The sequence below is a fragment of the Chiloscyllium plagiosum genome, unplaced genomic scaffold (genome assembly GCF_037043375.1).
Source record: "Chiloscyllium plagiosum isolate Xiang-an unplaced genomic scaffold, Cpla_swu_hap1 HiC_scaffold_25, whole genome shotgun sequence".
Classification (NCBI taxonomy): domain Eukaryota; kingdom Metazoa; phylum Chordata; class Chondrichthyes; order Orectolobiformes; family Hemiscylliidae; genus Chiloscyllium; species Chiloscyllium plagiosum.
Genome location: NW_028270163.1, coordinates 45,993,767 through 46,008,905, shown reverse-complemented (window position 1 = coordinate 46,008,905; position 15,139 = coordinate 45,993,767). Strand labels below are relative to the sequence as shown.

Here is a 15,139-nt window from a genome sequence, read left to right as displayed (position 1 = left end):
CATGGTATCCACCCCTAAAGTTCAACCCTGACTCCATTTATTGCTGTCCAAGTTCTTCCCTGCACATCATGCTGGTACTTTCAATAGTTGAGCTCCCACTTGCTTGCCTTCACCTCTTATGAGTCAAGGATCTACATCTCTGTGAATCACAGGTGCTGCTAAAAAAGATGAAAATTCATTGTAAACTTGCTGTTAATAAGCCCATTAATTGCCTCAATTATACACTGGCTGTATTGACGTGTAAGGTCCGCCCTCCATGCTGGCTGCTGTCAGTGATATGGGGAAACAACATTAAGATGTTGAATCCCAGTCTGTTGTCTTCCATTCTGATTTTACGCACCTTCTCCTGCTACTGAAGCCAATTTGAAAGGACTTATAAAATTATGTCATAGTATTGCCTATTACAGAGTTCAAAACCTGGCATTTGGGCTGGACTGGGATTTTGAAATGAAATGATTTTAATTGTATTGAAAATAGGAATGAATCAAAAATCAGTTTCATGGACATTATGATGTGCTGGGATATGTAGTTTTGAATCTATTGTTTTGTTTAAAACTTTATGCTGCAAATTATAAAGCTTCAGTTACTGACAGAAAAAGGACAATACAGCACAAAGTGATAGTATGTCAATGAAGCATAATACCTCATTTACTTAGGCAAAAAAGGCAAAGTTCTATTAAAACATCATCAGAGTAGCAGATAAAATGATTTTGGAAATTCTACAACAGCTATCATTTTTGATCACCCAAATTCTGATATTAATAAATTGCACATATATAATAGACATATTTTTAATATACAGCAAATCTACAGAACAATATTTAAACTAAATAATCAGTTACAGTACCGGAATAATGCCTTCAGATTTTCTGGAAGTTCTGTACGCCCTGCATAACCTGGGTTCATTGTGATGAAAATGCCAACAGTAGGGATAAGAACAATATTTTCTCCAAGAAAATTAAATTGCTTTTTCTTGTCACGTATTGCATCCTGTATACATTTCACCTGCAAAAGCAAAATACTGCACAAATTATAAATCTAAAATAACAGCAGAAAAAACTGAAAAGCAACATCCAGGAAACCAAGTTACCATTTGAGGCTGATGACATTGACGAAAAGTCAGTGGTCTGAAAAGTAATCTATTTAAAACCTTATTACATCTTTTCAATTATCTTTCTCTTTACATATTCAACGAAGAGTTAGGATGAAAGCCACAAGCATCACCAGACCTAACTAAAAAGATGAGGTGTCAATTTCGTGAAGCTATTACACACGACTACTTGTATGTTAAACAGCATATCCAATATGTTATAGACAAGGCCAAGCAATCCCATAACCAATGGATCAGATAAAAATGTCACAGTCCGACCATATCTAGTTGTGAATGGTGATGAGCAGTGAAACCACTAACAGGAGGTAGTGACTTAAATAATAGGTGAACCCAGCGCATCAATGCAAAGATATATTTGCATCCATCTCCAACTACATTTGTTCAGCTAATGATTCCTCTTGGCATTTTACTGAGGACCCCAGCATTGCAGTTGCCAGATTTCAGCCAATTGAATTCACTCCAAGTAATATCAAGAAGCAGCTTAAAATAAAATTGATCATTGTCGTAACCTCTCGTCTTGAGATTGCAGGAATGTTAAAGTATGAGAACCATAGGCTTTCCAGCCATAATCTGTGCAAAGAAGGCAGATAGTACTCTGTAATCATGTATCCCCATTGATTTCACCAACAGAATTGATGTGCAGTGACGTTTACAACTCCTTCCATTTTTCACAAGCCACCCACCATACAGAGCAACCTTGATTATCCAAATGACACAAGTGGGAAGTATTTTGTTCGGATAATCGAATGCTCGGATAACACAGTTTAGCCAAGCATCGATACTTTGCGATCTTGTTCAGATAATCCGAAATTTGGATAATCGATGTTCGGATAATCAAGGTTCCTCTGTATACTGTTTCTTTCCACTTTGGTCCCTAATCTCAACAGCACATGAGCTTCTGAAAATTTTCAGGAATAGGCAGCCATTACCCTGCACCCTCCTCATGTCATCTTTATTTCTCAAAATCATCCTCAATTTTCAGCAGATCACTTTGGCTTTTTTTTCCCCAAATTCTTCAACATTCCCCATTATACTGGATCCTATTACCATTTGATTGGAAATACTATACCTCCCCTCCTTAATTGAGGCTGCACCCATCTTTGTTAGCACTGCTGTTTCACTCTCAACCCTCCTTGTGACATTCTGAAAGTTATAGCTCAATTCCATGGACTATACTGCAAGATTTCTCTGACTGGTCCTGCCTCTATTACAAATCAACCACAGCCCATGACTGTGAAAATTCCTTCTCCCAGAGAATACATTTGGAAGGATCCAGATGAGGACTGTACTGGCCCCTGCTTTAGGCCTGTCAGTTTTCTTCTTGAGTGACTATCGTCACCAATCACCTGTCCACCATATCAGGGATGCTAGGCACTTCCCTCTTCCACTCAACTCTCCTCACCTCACTCCACATACCTCACAGCCCATTCACTGCTTAACCAAACCTTTATGCAAGCTGCCAGTCTCCAACTCCACTTTCTTGTCCCACCAAATGCAACATAGAAAACCACTGATCTTAAACTCCAATGCTGACTAATGCATGCCATCAATAAATGAGCATAAACAGAGTGCAATAATTTTTTCATCTCTTGATTTCATCTTGATGGTATGATACAATAATGAAAGCCTTTATGCTAATCAGTATTCATGGCGTGCATATGTAAGAACTTGCCACAGGCTGGCATGAGATTCAACAGACTACAAACATGTAGCTGACTTAATCTCAACTCTCATTAAGGATATCAAAACTTCAGTTCCTGCCTAACTCAATCACTCCACATGGTGAATTTAGGCACTTTGGGCTATGTAAAATCCCCCACTAAAGATATGGTGTTTGGAGTTTGCTTCTGCAACTTATAATTGATGCAAGTTATTTGATCATTCAAACTTGCGATTGATAATTTTGTTGGCAAATGGTAGCAAGAGATATGGGGAATGACATTGTATTGTAGATTGAATTGGAGATCAACCATGATCTTGTTGAATGGCAGAACAGGTGCAAAGGGCTAAATGCCTTTTCTTGTTGCTGCATTTCTTCAATCCTGTTCAACATTCCATTGCTATTGATCTGATATGCTGAATAGAAGAATGTAACCTGGTTTTCTGGCAAATGGAAGTCAAATCTACTTGGGAGTTTCAGGATTGGTTCCTAGCCCACCCTACAAAAGGCATAGGCAACTTATGACTCGAAGAACCTTAAAATAGGACCAAGAGGCAATTTAAATGTTAGAAATACTCTGAGGCTGATTCATACTGCATATCAACTGCCTCCACCTTCATAATCTGTCAGGGTAATACTGAAATTAAGGAACCTCTCCCCTAATTCTCCTTTGAGCTGCCAAGAACAGAGGCTCCCAACAGGACTAATCGCTGTACTTATGCTCACAATAAAAGCTTGTGGATTTTCAAGAGCAACTTCACAATTTTGCAACTAGGAGGTTACATCTACAGTGCTGTAAAGGAATCCAGGCCTCCATCTCAATTCATCTCAGTGGAGAGTCATTGGGATCAGGTTCAGTAAACCTTGTGGCTCTCAGAAATCTATATTTTTATCCCATCTGTTCCTTTGCATCGGAGTTATTTAAAATTGAGGAATTCTGTGAAATTCATGCAGTGAAGGTTGTGGACTTCTAATTTCTATCCCTTCTAAAGTAGAAGAAATTCTCGCAGAAGTTGGGGTCCATAGAAAATATACTCACTGAAGAGTGGTGCAAATAAATGACAGCATAATGATCCAGCAAATAATTTGACCTATTAGAAATTGTTTAACTTAAGCGCAACATTTGTCTGGCCTTTATAAAGGAAGCTGATTTTCTAATTTTGACTCCATAAATTGGGTTAAAATAACATAGCTGTGGTGTTTCCATCTCTATGTCTCTATGTTAGCAAAGAAAGCTGCAAATTCACTTTTCAAGAATCTAAGATAGGAATTCGATTACACTTTTTATAAAAAAATTAATTTCCCCTTTCTAATGGTTCCAATATCTCCTAATGGAGAAAGGTTTACTTTTCTACAAGGATGTGGTCCAGGCAGTATTACAATTCTAGCAGTAGTATGATCCCACTGTGCCCTTTGAGGGCCTCAATTGACTCTGGTTAGGACGGCCACTCTTGAACATTCCAAATTGGGACTTAATTGGTGGCAGCATCTTCACCATGCATGTGTCCACCAAATTAAACAGAACACCAACACCCTCACCCCACACCTCCACACTCCTCCCACCCTCCCCACCCCATACCCCCAAAACCTCACCATCCCCACTCCACATTCCAATCCACCTCGGAGCAGAGAATCAAATTATGCCCTTACTGTCAAAGCAGGCGGCATGGTGGTTCAGTGGGTTAGCACCACGGCACCTGGCTTTGAGTCCAGCCTCAGGTAACTGTCTGTGTGGAGTTTGCACATTCTCTCTGTGTCTGCGTGGGTTTCCTCCTGCAGTCCAAAGATGTGCAGGACAGGAGAACTGGCCATGCTAAATTGCCCATCGGTTTAGGTATATTAATCAGAGGGAAATGGGTCTGGGTGCGTTACTCTTTGGAGGGTTGGTGTGGATTTGTTGAGCCAAATGGCCTGTTTCCACACTATAGGTAATCTAATCTAAAATGTGTAACAGTGATTTTCCATAAATTGGAGTACACTTACTTTGAATTTTGAACAAAGTAAATGTCTTCAATCGGGAAAGTATGATTTAAAAAATTTAAACGTTTTAAAAATTACCTGCACAGCAATCACTGACAAAACCTCTACGGAGATCCTGTTGAATTCATCAAAGCAGCCCCAAGCTCCACTTTGTGCCAGACCTTTGTAGATATTCCCACAGGACTACATGGTGAAGAGAGATCACTTCTATAACTGTTAACATACTTTGAAAAGTAAAAACATAGATGCTATTCTTAAGGAACAAATATGTTAAATATCAAAGATGAAAATATACGTTATTCAAAACCTCTGTTAAAGTCCAAATAATTTAACTTCCTACTCATAATAAAGTTCAATCTTATTTTCATTTCATTGTTTTAAAGCTCCTTTCCCATTTCATTTATATAGGGAATAAGTGTAGAAATGGTGAGATATGCACAGAATTCTTACTCTAATGTTATGAAAACATATTGAAGTGTGTACAGTTAGTTGAATTGAATTTTAAGAGTCATAAGCATTACAAATACTTTGAGTAACAATGAACATTGTTTATGGATAAAATATCAGCTGCTTTGAAGGCTGCTAGTAAACATATTCTTCTTATATTATATTTTCCATTGCTGCATCAACTTTCTTCTAAACAATTTCTTGCTTTCATTTTTCAGCATGAGAAATGTTGCAATTGTTAGAGAAAACTGTAAAGGTAAAGTCACCGTAGCCCTGGAGGATCATAGGTCCACACTAGGACTGGGAGCTATAGTCATAGAGGATCATGGAGCAGCTATCTCGTTAAAGAAAGATGTATTGCGGTGAGTTAGGGGAGTTGGTGGCTCAGTGATTAGCACTGCTGCCTCACAGTGCCAGGGACCCAGGTTCAATTCTAACTTTGGGTGACTGTCTGTGTGGAGTTTGCACATTCCCTGTGTCTGTGTGGGCTTCCTCCAGATGCTCCAGTTTCCTTCCACAGTCCAAAGATGCATAGGTTATCTGAATTAGCCATGCTAAATTGCCCATAGTGTTCAGGGATGTGCAGGTTAGGGGTAAACGTAGAGTGATAGGGGAATGGGTCTGGGTGGGATGCTCTTCAAAGGATTGGTGTGGACTTGCTGGTCCAAAGGGCACGTTTCCACACTGTCGGGATTCTATGAGTTTAAATTGAGGATTACCATACTTCAAGCAAGGAGCAGAGTTGAGAAGGCAGAACTTTCAAAATAACCTCAACCAATGTGGAAATTAACACTGTTGGCATCATCCTGCATGTCACACCAACCATCCTGCTGATTTGATTTAATTTATTGTCACATGTACCTAAGTACATTGAAAAGCTTTGTTTGTGAGTAGTACAGATCATAGTAAGCAAGGTCATACAGAACAGAGTGAGGCATACTGGTTACAATGCACAAGATGTACACGAGGCAAGATCATTATTTGAAGTTAGAGAGTCCATTCATCAATCTAATAACAGCAGAAAAGAAGCTGTCCTTGAAACTATTGGTGCATGTGTTCAAGCTTCTGTATCTTCTGCCTGATGGAAGAGGTTGAAGGAGGGAATTACCAGGGTGGGAAAGGTCTCAGATAATGTTGGCAGCCTTTCCATGGCAATGAGAGGTTGGCTTCCGTGATGGTCTGGGACTGCAGACCACTTTCTGTAGTTTTTTTACAGTCCTGGGCAGAGCAGTCACCATACCAGGGCAGTTATGTATCGGATAGTATGCTTTCTATGGTGCATCTGTAAAAGATGGTGAGGGTCCTTGTGGACATGCCAAATTTCCTGAGCCACCTGAGGAAGAAGAGACATTGTTGTGCCTTCTTAATCATCACATCTATGTGGGAAGTCCAGGAAACATTGTTGTTATCATCACACCTAGGAATTTGACGCTGTCAACCCTCTCAACCTCTGCTCTGTTGATGCAGATGAGAGTGTGTTCTCCTCCTTTCTTTCTGAAGACAATGATCAGTTCTTTTGTTTTTCTGACATTGAGAGGGAAGTTGTTATCTTTGCACGTCATCAAGCTCTCTATCACCATTCTGTATTCTAACTCATGGTTGTTTGATATCCATTCTACACGGTGGTTTCATTAACAAAAATGTAGATGGTGTTTGTGCAGAATTTGGCAACACAGTCGTGGGTGTACAGGAGTAATTCTGCAGACCCAGCACAGATTCATCCCAAGGCAAAAAAGAAGCACGTTACAGGGAGGATGAGGCAACTATGGCTGAGGAAGGAAGTCAGTGATAGCATAAAGGCAAAAGAGAAACATATAATCTGTGAAGGGCAGTGGGAAGCCAGAGGATTGCAAAGCTAACAAAGACCAACAGAGGGCAACAAAAAAAGAAAAAAGGAGGAAGAAGATTAAATATGAGGGCAAAGTAGCCAGTAATATAAATGAAGGCTGTATGTTTCCTTAGATATTTAAAGGATAAAAGAGAGGCAAAAGTACACATTGGACCATTGGAAAATGATGCTGGAGAGATAGTAGTGGGGAACAAGGAAGTGGCCAAGGAACTGAATAATCACTTTGCATCAGTCTTCACGGTAAAGACACAATAGTATCCCAAAAATTCAAAAGAATGAGGGGGAAGAGCTGAGTATGGTGGCCATCACCAAGGAGAAGGTGCTAGAAAAACTGAATGGCCTGAAGGTGGATAAACCACCTGGACCAGATGGACTACATGCCAGAATTCTCAGGGAGATAGCTGAAGAGATAGTAGAGAGATAGTAGAGACATTAGTGGTGATCTATCAGGAATCACTAGAATCAGGAACGGTTCCAGAAGACTGGAAAATTGCTAATGTGACATCTCTGTTTAAAAAGGGAGTAAGGTAAAACACAGAAAATTCACACCGATTAGCCCAATCTCAGTGGTGGGTAAGATCCTGGAATCCATTGTGAAGGATGAGATTTCTGAATACTTGGAAGTGCATGTAAAATAGGGCAAAGTCAGCATGGTTTCATCATGGGGAGGTCATGCCTGACAAATCTGCCAGAATGAGCAGGTTAGACCAAGGAAAGCCTATGGATGTTATCTACCTGGACTTCAAGAAGACCTTTGACAAGGTGCTGTACAGGAGACGACTGAATAAGATAAGGGCCCATCATGTTAGAGGCAAGGTGCCACCATGAATAGAAGGTTGGCTGTCTGGCAGAAAGCATATACTGGGGATAAAAGGGTCCTTCTGAGGATGGCAGCCAGTGACAAGTGGTGTTCCGCAAGGCTTTGTGTTGTGACCACTTTTCCCCTTGTACATTAACAATCTAGATGAATCAACTGAGGGCATTCTGGCTAAATTTGCAGATGATACAAAGATAAGCAGAGGGGCAGGTGGCATTGAGCTGGTGAGGAGGTTGCAGAAGGATTTGAAAAGGTTAGGAGAGTGGGCAAAGAAGTGGCAGGTGGAATACAATGTAGGAAAGTGTGAGGTCATGCACTTCGGTAAGAAGAATAGAGGCATGGACTGTTTTCTAAATATGGAGAAAATTCAGAAGTCTGAAGTGCAAAGAGACTTGGGAATTCTGGTCCAGGATTCTCTCAAGGTAAACATCCAGGTTGAGTCATTATTTAGGAAGGCAAATGCAATAATGCATTTATTTTGAAAGGACTTGAACATAAAAGCAGGGATGTACTTCTGGGGCTCTAAAAGGCTCTGATCAGACCACATTTGGAGTACTGTCTGCAGATTTTGGCTCAATATCTTAGGAAGGATGTACAGACTCTGGACCGTGTTCAGAAGAGATGCACAAGAATGGTCCCAGGAACTTACAGCTTAACATGAGGAATGTTTGAGGACTCTGGGTTTATACTCAATGGAGTTTAGAAGGATGAGGGAGGGATCTAATTGAACCTTACAGAATACTGAATGGCCTGGACAGAGTAGACGTTGGGAAGATGTTTTCATTTGTAGGAGAGACTAGGACCGGGGGACATAGCCTTTGAGTCAAGGGAAGACCTTTTAGGACAGAGATAAAGAGGAACTTCTTCAGCCAGGGAATGGGGAGTCTATAGAATTCATTGTCACAGAAGGCTGTGGAGGCCAAGTCATTGAGTATGTTTAAGACTGAGATAAATAGGTTTTGGAGTATCAATGTGATCAAGGATTACGGGGAGAAAGTAGGAGAATGGGATTGAGAAATTTATCAGCCATAACTGAATGGCAGAGCAGACTCAATGTTCTGAATGGCCTAATTTTTGCCCCAAGTCTAATGGTCTTACAGTAGAGGGTGAGAACGTATCTTTGGGTGTTATTGTGAACTATTGAGTGAGAGTTGAGTGAGCTAACTTAACAATTCAAATCAGCTTCCCAATTAACACGTTAGACTAAAATGCTACAGAGCCCAATAAACTGTCAACACTTCAATATGTTTTCATCACATTTGGGCAACAATACTATGCGTAGCTCTTCACCATTTTCCGTTATTCATGGAAACATTATGATGTTAGATAAACCAGCTGTGTTTTTATATTGGTTAAAAAAAAACACTTGTCAAAAACATGGGTGGCATGGTGGCACAGTGGTTAGCGCTGCTGCCTCACAGCGCCAGAGACCTGGGTTCAATTCCCGCCTCAGGCGACTGACTGTGTGGAGTTTGCACGTTCTCCCTATGTCTGCGTGGGTTTCCTCCGGGTGCTCCGGTTTCCTCCCACAGTCTAAAGATGTGCAGGTCAGGTGAATTGGCCATGCTAAATTGCCCGTAGTGTTAGGTAAGGGGTACATGTAGGGGTATGGATGGGTTGTGCTTCGGCGGGGCGGTGTGGACTTGTTGAGCCGAAGGGCCTGTTTCCACACTGTGAGTAATCTAATCTAATCTAACTGCAATTTTCCCTTTCAAATGTTTCTTTAATAGCAATCAATCGTTTTGATGAGTGATTTCCTGTTATCGTCTGACAGCATCAGTAGGACGAGAGAAGATCCATTGGGCCGATTGGGCTGATTGGGTGATAACACTGTGTGCTGTACAAATATGGAAATCCAGGGATAATCTGAGAATACCTTCAAAGGTTGTTTGAAGGTCTCACAGCATCCCTTCAATTTCAAGCTGGATTTTTCACTAATCATGCATATTCTATGGACCTTTAGAAATGTTGGCCAGATATGGATATTGCTGTCCTATCTCAATTTTTGGCAGTACTGTGTGCTGTACTTAAAAAGATCCATCTTTTGCTGTTGCAAGAAATCCAACCCACATTGTCGGAGTCATGAATATATACATATATACAAAGGTTCTTGATAGGTCCAAAAGATACATAGAACTGCTTTGATGTTAAGTAAGTCAAATGGCCAGCCCTTAAAGAATAAATCAAAGTCATTCTCTTTCAGAGAAAGTTGAAAAGATTCTGTTGTATCAATTGAAATAGTTGTTTTCTGATATTTGTCTAAAAGATCTTTATGAATGCATATTTGCTTTCAAAAAATTGATGATGTAATTATAAGGAATGAGGGGGTGGGGGTGAGGCAGTAGAGAAGGGTGGAAGAGAGGCTAGTTTTAATTTAAAGTTTGAGAGATAATTTAAAGAGTTACTAAATGATTACCCGTCTATGATATGGAATGATGAATAGAAAATTGTTTTTATACACTTGAGAATATTTAAATATTTTGAGTGCATTTCCATGAATGGGAGCATTTTGTTTTATAGAGAAGGCTGTAGTAGACAATTACATCTTTAATCCATTTAATCTCACAAAGGCCCCTAGGCTTTGCGCCTGGTGGTTGCTGGATTAGTTGGCCTGGAAGGTCTCAGGTCAAAACTTGATGAGTGGGTTGGGATAAAATGGCTACAAATGGCCATGGGATGGATGAAAAATGCATGGTTTGGGATAACTTGATATTAGCTTAGTATGAAGCCATAGGAGGCCATATGGGTGAGCAAGGTATTTAGTTGGCATTAATCTGGCAGGGACTATTAAAATCCTTTGGGATTGATGGAAGGCATGGGTTGGTGTGTTTTTGAATCAGTTAAAGGATCATTTGGGTTGTGAGGGTGGACATGAGTCAGCAGTAACATTTCATATGGGCGACAAAGCTGTTTGGACATGAGTTGGTAACAGAGGCCATGGGAGTGGGTGGGAATGAACTGGCTTTTAAATTAGGCTTAGAATGGGGGTAGTGGGTGATAAGGTATGAATGGTGAGAGTTAGATATCCTAAAAATAAATAAAGCATTGGGACAAAGAGCCAGCGATCTCAAATTCAGTCATGAAAATCTAGACTTGCAAGTTCCTTAGCTGAAATTAAGGTGGATCCAAGAATAGATTTAAACTCTTTTCATGAGCTCTTTGTTTTAATACTCTCAACACTGGAAATTCAATCTCTTAAGATCGATAATATGGATTCAGACATGGGAGTTGGGGCACCTTTGATTGCCTTCACTTAATCTTCCAATGGGTATAACCTAGTCTTGTTGACTCTGCCCAAGTAGGTCATTTAGATTGCCTGAAACAAATTTTTCCTTTCTAAGGCATCTGCCCACCTGGGAGAAACATTTAAGGACTATATCCAATTTCTTTAAGTGCTCCTCATGGTCTTCCTTGTTATTAGCACATCATCTAGGTAAATGGTGAACCTGAGGTAGAACTTATAAAATGCTTTCTATCATCTGCTGAAAAATTGCACAGGCTGACAATATCCCAAATGGCAGTCTCCTGTATTGGTACAAACCTTTATAGGTATTAACTTCTGTAGTATTACTTCTGGGAACCCTTGTCTAACCATAATTGCAAGTACACACGACTCATGTCCAGCTTCCTGAATGATAGCCACCCTGCCAGTTTTGCATATAAATCCTCTATGTGAGAGATTGGGTATTTATCCAGTTGTGAAAAGCAGTTTACCATTTGTTTAAAATCCTCATAATGGCAAACTGACAGGTAGGGCATCAAAATCAGTATGACCAGTGCTGCCCATTCTACAAACTGGATTGGGTTGATGATTCCTTTACTTTCCAGCCATTTGATTTCTGCCTCGACTTTTGCCCATAATGGTACAGGGCAGGCCATGAAGACTCATAGATTTGCTTCCTGGTCAATAAGCAAGGTGGTCTTGGCTCCTTTGATAGCTCCTAGACCTTCCTGAAAATCCTCCAGGTATTTAATAAGGACTTCCCTCAGGCAACCATTTTCTAATCAAAAAATGTTGAGTCAATCAAGGTGAATCCTTCTCAACCAATTTTGCCCCTTCAGGCTTGGGCTAAAGCCTTTTAATACAATCAATCGTAACTGGACCATAAGAGACCAGAACCAAAGTTGTATCCTTAATCTGTAAATGTTCCCCGGTATAGGTTATCAGTCTGTCAAGGTCTTACACAAACTTAAGGGTTGGGGTCTAGAGCAGAACATGTTAAAGACTGGTTCTGTGATCACTGAGATGGCTGTGCCAGTATCAATCTCCATTAGGATCGAGTGACCATTTAAGCAGACTTTTATTTTGATTGGTTCAGATTAGGATGTTCCACACCACATGTGAATGGACTTCCAAGGTGTGCTTTGTCCTGGATGCTGGACTGTAACTTTTACTACATTCAGGTCCGGTGGGACTCTTTTGCTGTCTCAAGTCCACACCTACAACAGCTTTCCAGCAGGATGCTGAAGAAAATTTTAACTGCTTAGCCAAGGCTTGGTTTTGTTTTCAGATTTTGCTGTGGACTGACCTAAGGTCCTTCTGTCCAGGATATGTCCTGAATGAGGCTACGCAATAGCCTTCACCCGAGTGGCATTCCCCAGTCAGACCGGTGAGGGTGTCCACTCTCATCAGAATATCCTGCAACTCATATGCCTCTGACAGTCTTCTTAACTTTTCAGCATTGCTTCGCCTGAGGCCCACTGAAGATGTTACCTAGTAGGGTAATGAAACGTCTGGAAATGAACCTTTCAGCTCAGCGAGCAAACCTATATCCAAAAGTCTTCTTAACCTAGTCAAAAATCCCAATATTGTTTCCCCAGTTCTTGAGTTGCTAAATAAAATCAATAACATCTCAGTATTAGGGAAGGTTTGCAGTTCATAATATTCATTAAGTAAATCTGTCAATGTTTAAAAGTTTTTAGTATCTAGTGCCTCAGGGGAAGTTAGGCTCTTAATAATCTGCAAGTCCACAAGCTGTCAGGAGAGTTACTCATTGCTTTTCATCTGCCCCAATGTAATTTGCCTGGAAAAAATAACACATTGTTTCCACATACTGGGCCCTGTCTTCTATGGCAGGATCAAATGAGTCAAGCTTCCCAAATAATGGCATGATGCCAGAAATGTTTACCTCAACTCAAAGATGATTCTGCGAGCAAATTTCTTCAGGACTGTGCTTTTCTCTCACTGCCTTTGAAACAACTCCACAGAAATTGGAATCCTGTCACAAGTCACCCTTTATTTACCCTTTATGAGAGTCTTTGACACTGATCCAGCTCCCTCAGAGCCAGCATTCAGAGTGAAACTCCTGTTTATGTCTGTCTTTGAGGGCTACTGATCGGACCAGATTAACAGGCCCAACCAGGGAGTTCAAGTTCTATGAGGTCCACCTGGCTGACTTCATTACAATCACTACAGTGGGCTCCTATGCAGCAATATCTGACATGCAACTCCAACCAAACACTAAGGGCCTTCCTGTATTTTTAAAGTTCATTTATGGGGTGAACTGGCTAGGTAAGCATGTTTTGCCCATTCCAGAATTTCACATCACTGGAAATCACTATGGATGAGAAGCTGAAATGGACTAATCATATAAATAATGTGGCTATAAGAACAGGTCAGAGGCTAGGAATTCCGCAACAAATAACTCACCTGTTGATTTCCTACAGTCTGTCCATAATAAAAAGTATAAATCAAAATTGTAATGGAATACTCCCCAATTGTCTCGAAAGTGGAGCTCCAACCAACACTCATAGGGTGTTACTCCACCAACACTCATAGGGTGTATCATCTACAAGATGCACTGGAGAAATTCACCAAGGCTCCATAGACAGCACCTTCCAAACCCATGAACTATTAAATCTAGAAGGACAAGGGCAGCAGATTCATTGGAAAACTACCACTCACAATTCTGACTTGGATGTAAATCACTGTTCCTTCAGTGTCCCTGGGTCAATCTCCAAAAAGTCTCTCCCTAACGGAATACTGAGGTTACCTGGAACATAACATATGGGAGAAAAAGCAGCCTTTAAGCCCATCAAGTCTGTTCTTCCATTTAATGAGATCATACCTGATCTGGTAATCGTAAAGTCCATTTTCCTCCCTTTCCCCCATAACCCTTGATTTATTTACTGCTTCAAAGCCTGTCTATCTCAGTCCTGAATATACTTAACCCAACCTCTACAGCTCTCTGCGGTTAATAAAATCCATAAATTCACTACCCTCCAAGTGAAGAAATTTCTCCTCATTTTTATTGTAAACATTATTCCAAGAGTATGCCCTCTGGCCATAGACTCAACTACAAGGGCACAGTGGCACAGTGGTTAGCACTGCTGCCTCACAGCGCCAGATACCCAGGTTCAATTCCCGACTGTGTGGAGTTTGCACGTTCTCCCCGTGTCTGCTTGGGTTTCCTCCGGGTGCTCCGGTTTCCTCCCACAGTCCAAAGATGTGCAGGTCAGGTGAATTGGCCATGCTAAATTTCCCGTAGTGTTAGGTAAAGGGGTAAATGTAGGGGAATGGGTGGGTTGCGGGTCGGTGTGGACTTGTTGGGCCGAAGGGCCTGTTTCCACACTGTAAGTAATGTAATGTAAAAAAGGGGATACAACCTATTCACCTTCATCTTGTCAAGTTCCTTTAGAATCCTTGATGTTTTAAAAAGGTTGCTTCTCACTCTTCTAAACTCCAATGCATACAGACTCAACCGACACAAATTTCCTTATATGACAGACCCACATCATCTGAGTGAACCTGCTTTGAACTGCCTCCAATGCCATTATATCTTTTCTTAGATAAAGGGCCCAAAACTATCCACAGTGTTCCAGCTATGGTCTGACTAGTGCCTTGCACTTCAGAAAATTTTATAAAGTCTTCCCTATTTTTATTCTTCATTCCTTTGAAATAAAGGCCAAAATTCTATTTGCCTTCGTATGACCTGCTGAACTTGCATATCAATCTTTTGTGATTTATGCACAAGGATTGCCAATGCATCTGTGATGTCGCTTTCTGCAGACGTCCTCCACATAAATAATATTCAGGTCCTCCACTCTTCTTGTTAAGGTGCATTATTTCCACATAGTATTTAATCTGGCAAGTTTCATGCTCACCAGGGTTGCCCTCGAGAAACAAATGCTCACTCAGTCAGCAAATATCACATTCCATAAATTGAGAAAAAGGTGCAGGGACTCTTAAAATCTTGCAGTCTTTTTTTTTAATACAAGTTAAATGTAACTGCAGAATATTGTAGGCATGAATCCTACCTAAAATGGTATTAGGAA

General features: G+C 40.6%; 1 protein-coding gene across 1 annotated transcript in view; it reads right to left on the bottom strand.

The window, feature by feature from the left end:
- Positions 1-15,139, bottom strand: part of LOC122562216 (dynein axonemal heavy chain 17-like) — a 471,020-nt gene that overhangs the window by 228,522 nt on the left and 227,359 nt on the right. The window contains exons 36-37 of the mRNA XM_088000362.1: positions 4,830-4,934; positions 848-1,005 (exon numbers count right to left, since the gene is read on the bottom strand). Coding sequence (XP_087856488.1) covers positions 848-1,005; positions 4,830-4,934 — 263 coding nt within the window. The remainder of the gene's footprint in view (positions 1-847; positions 1,006-4,829; positions 4,935-15,139) is intronic.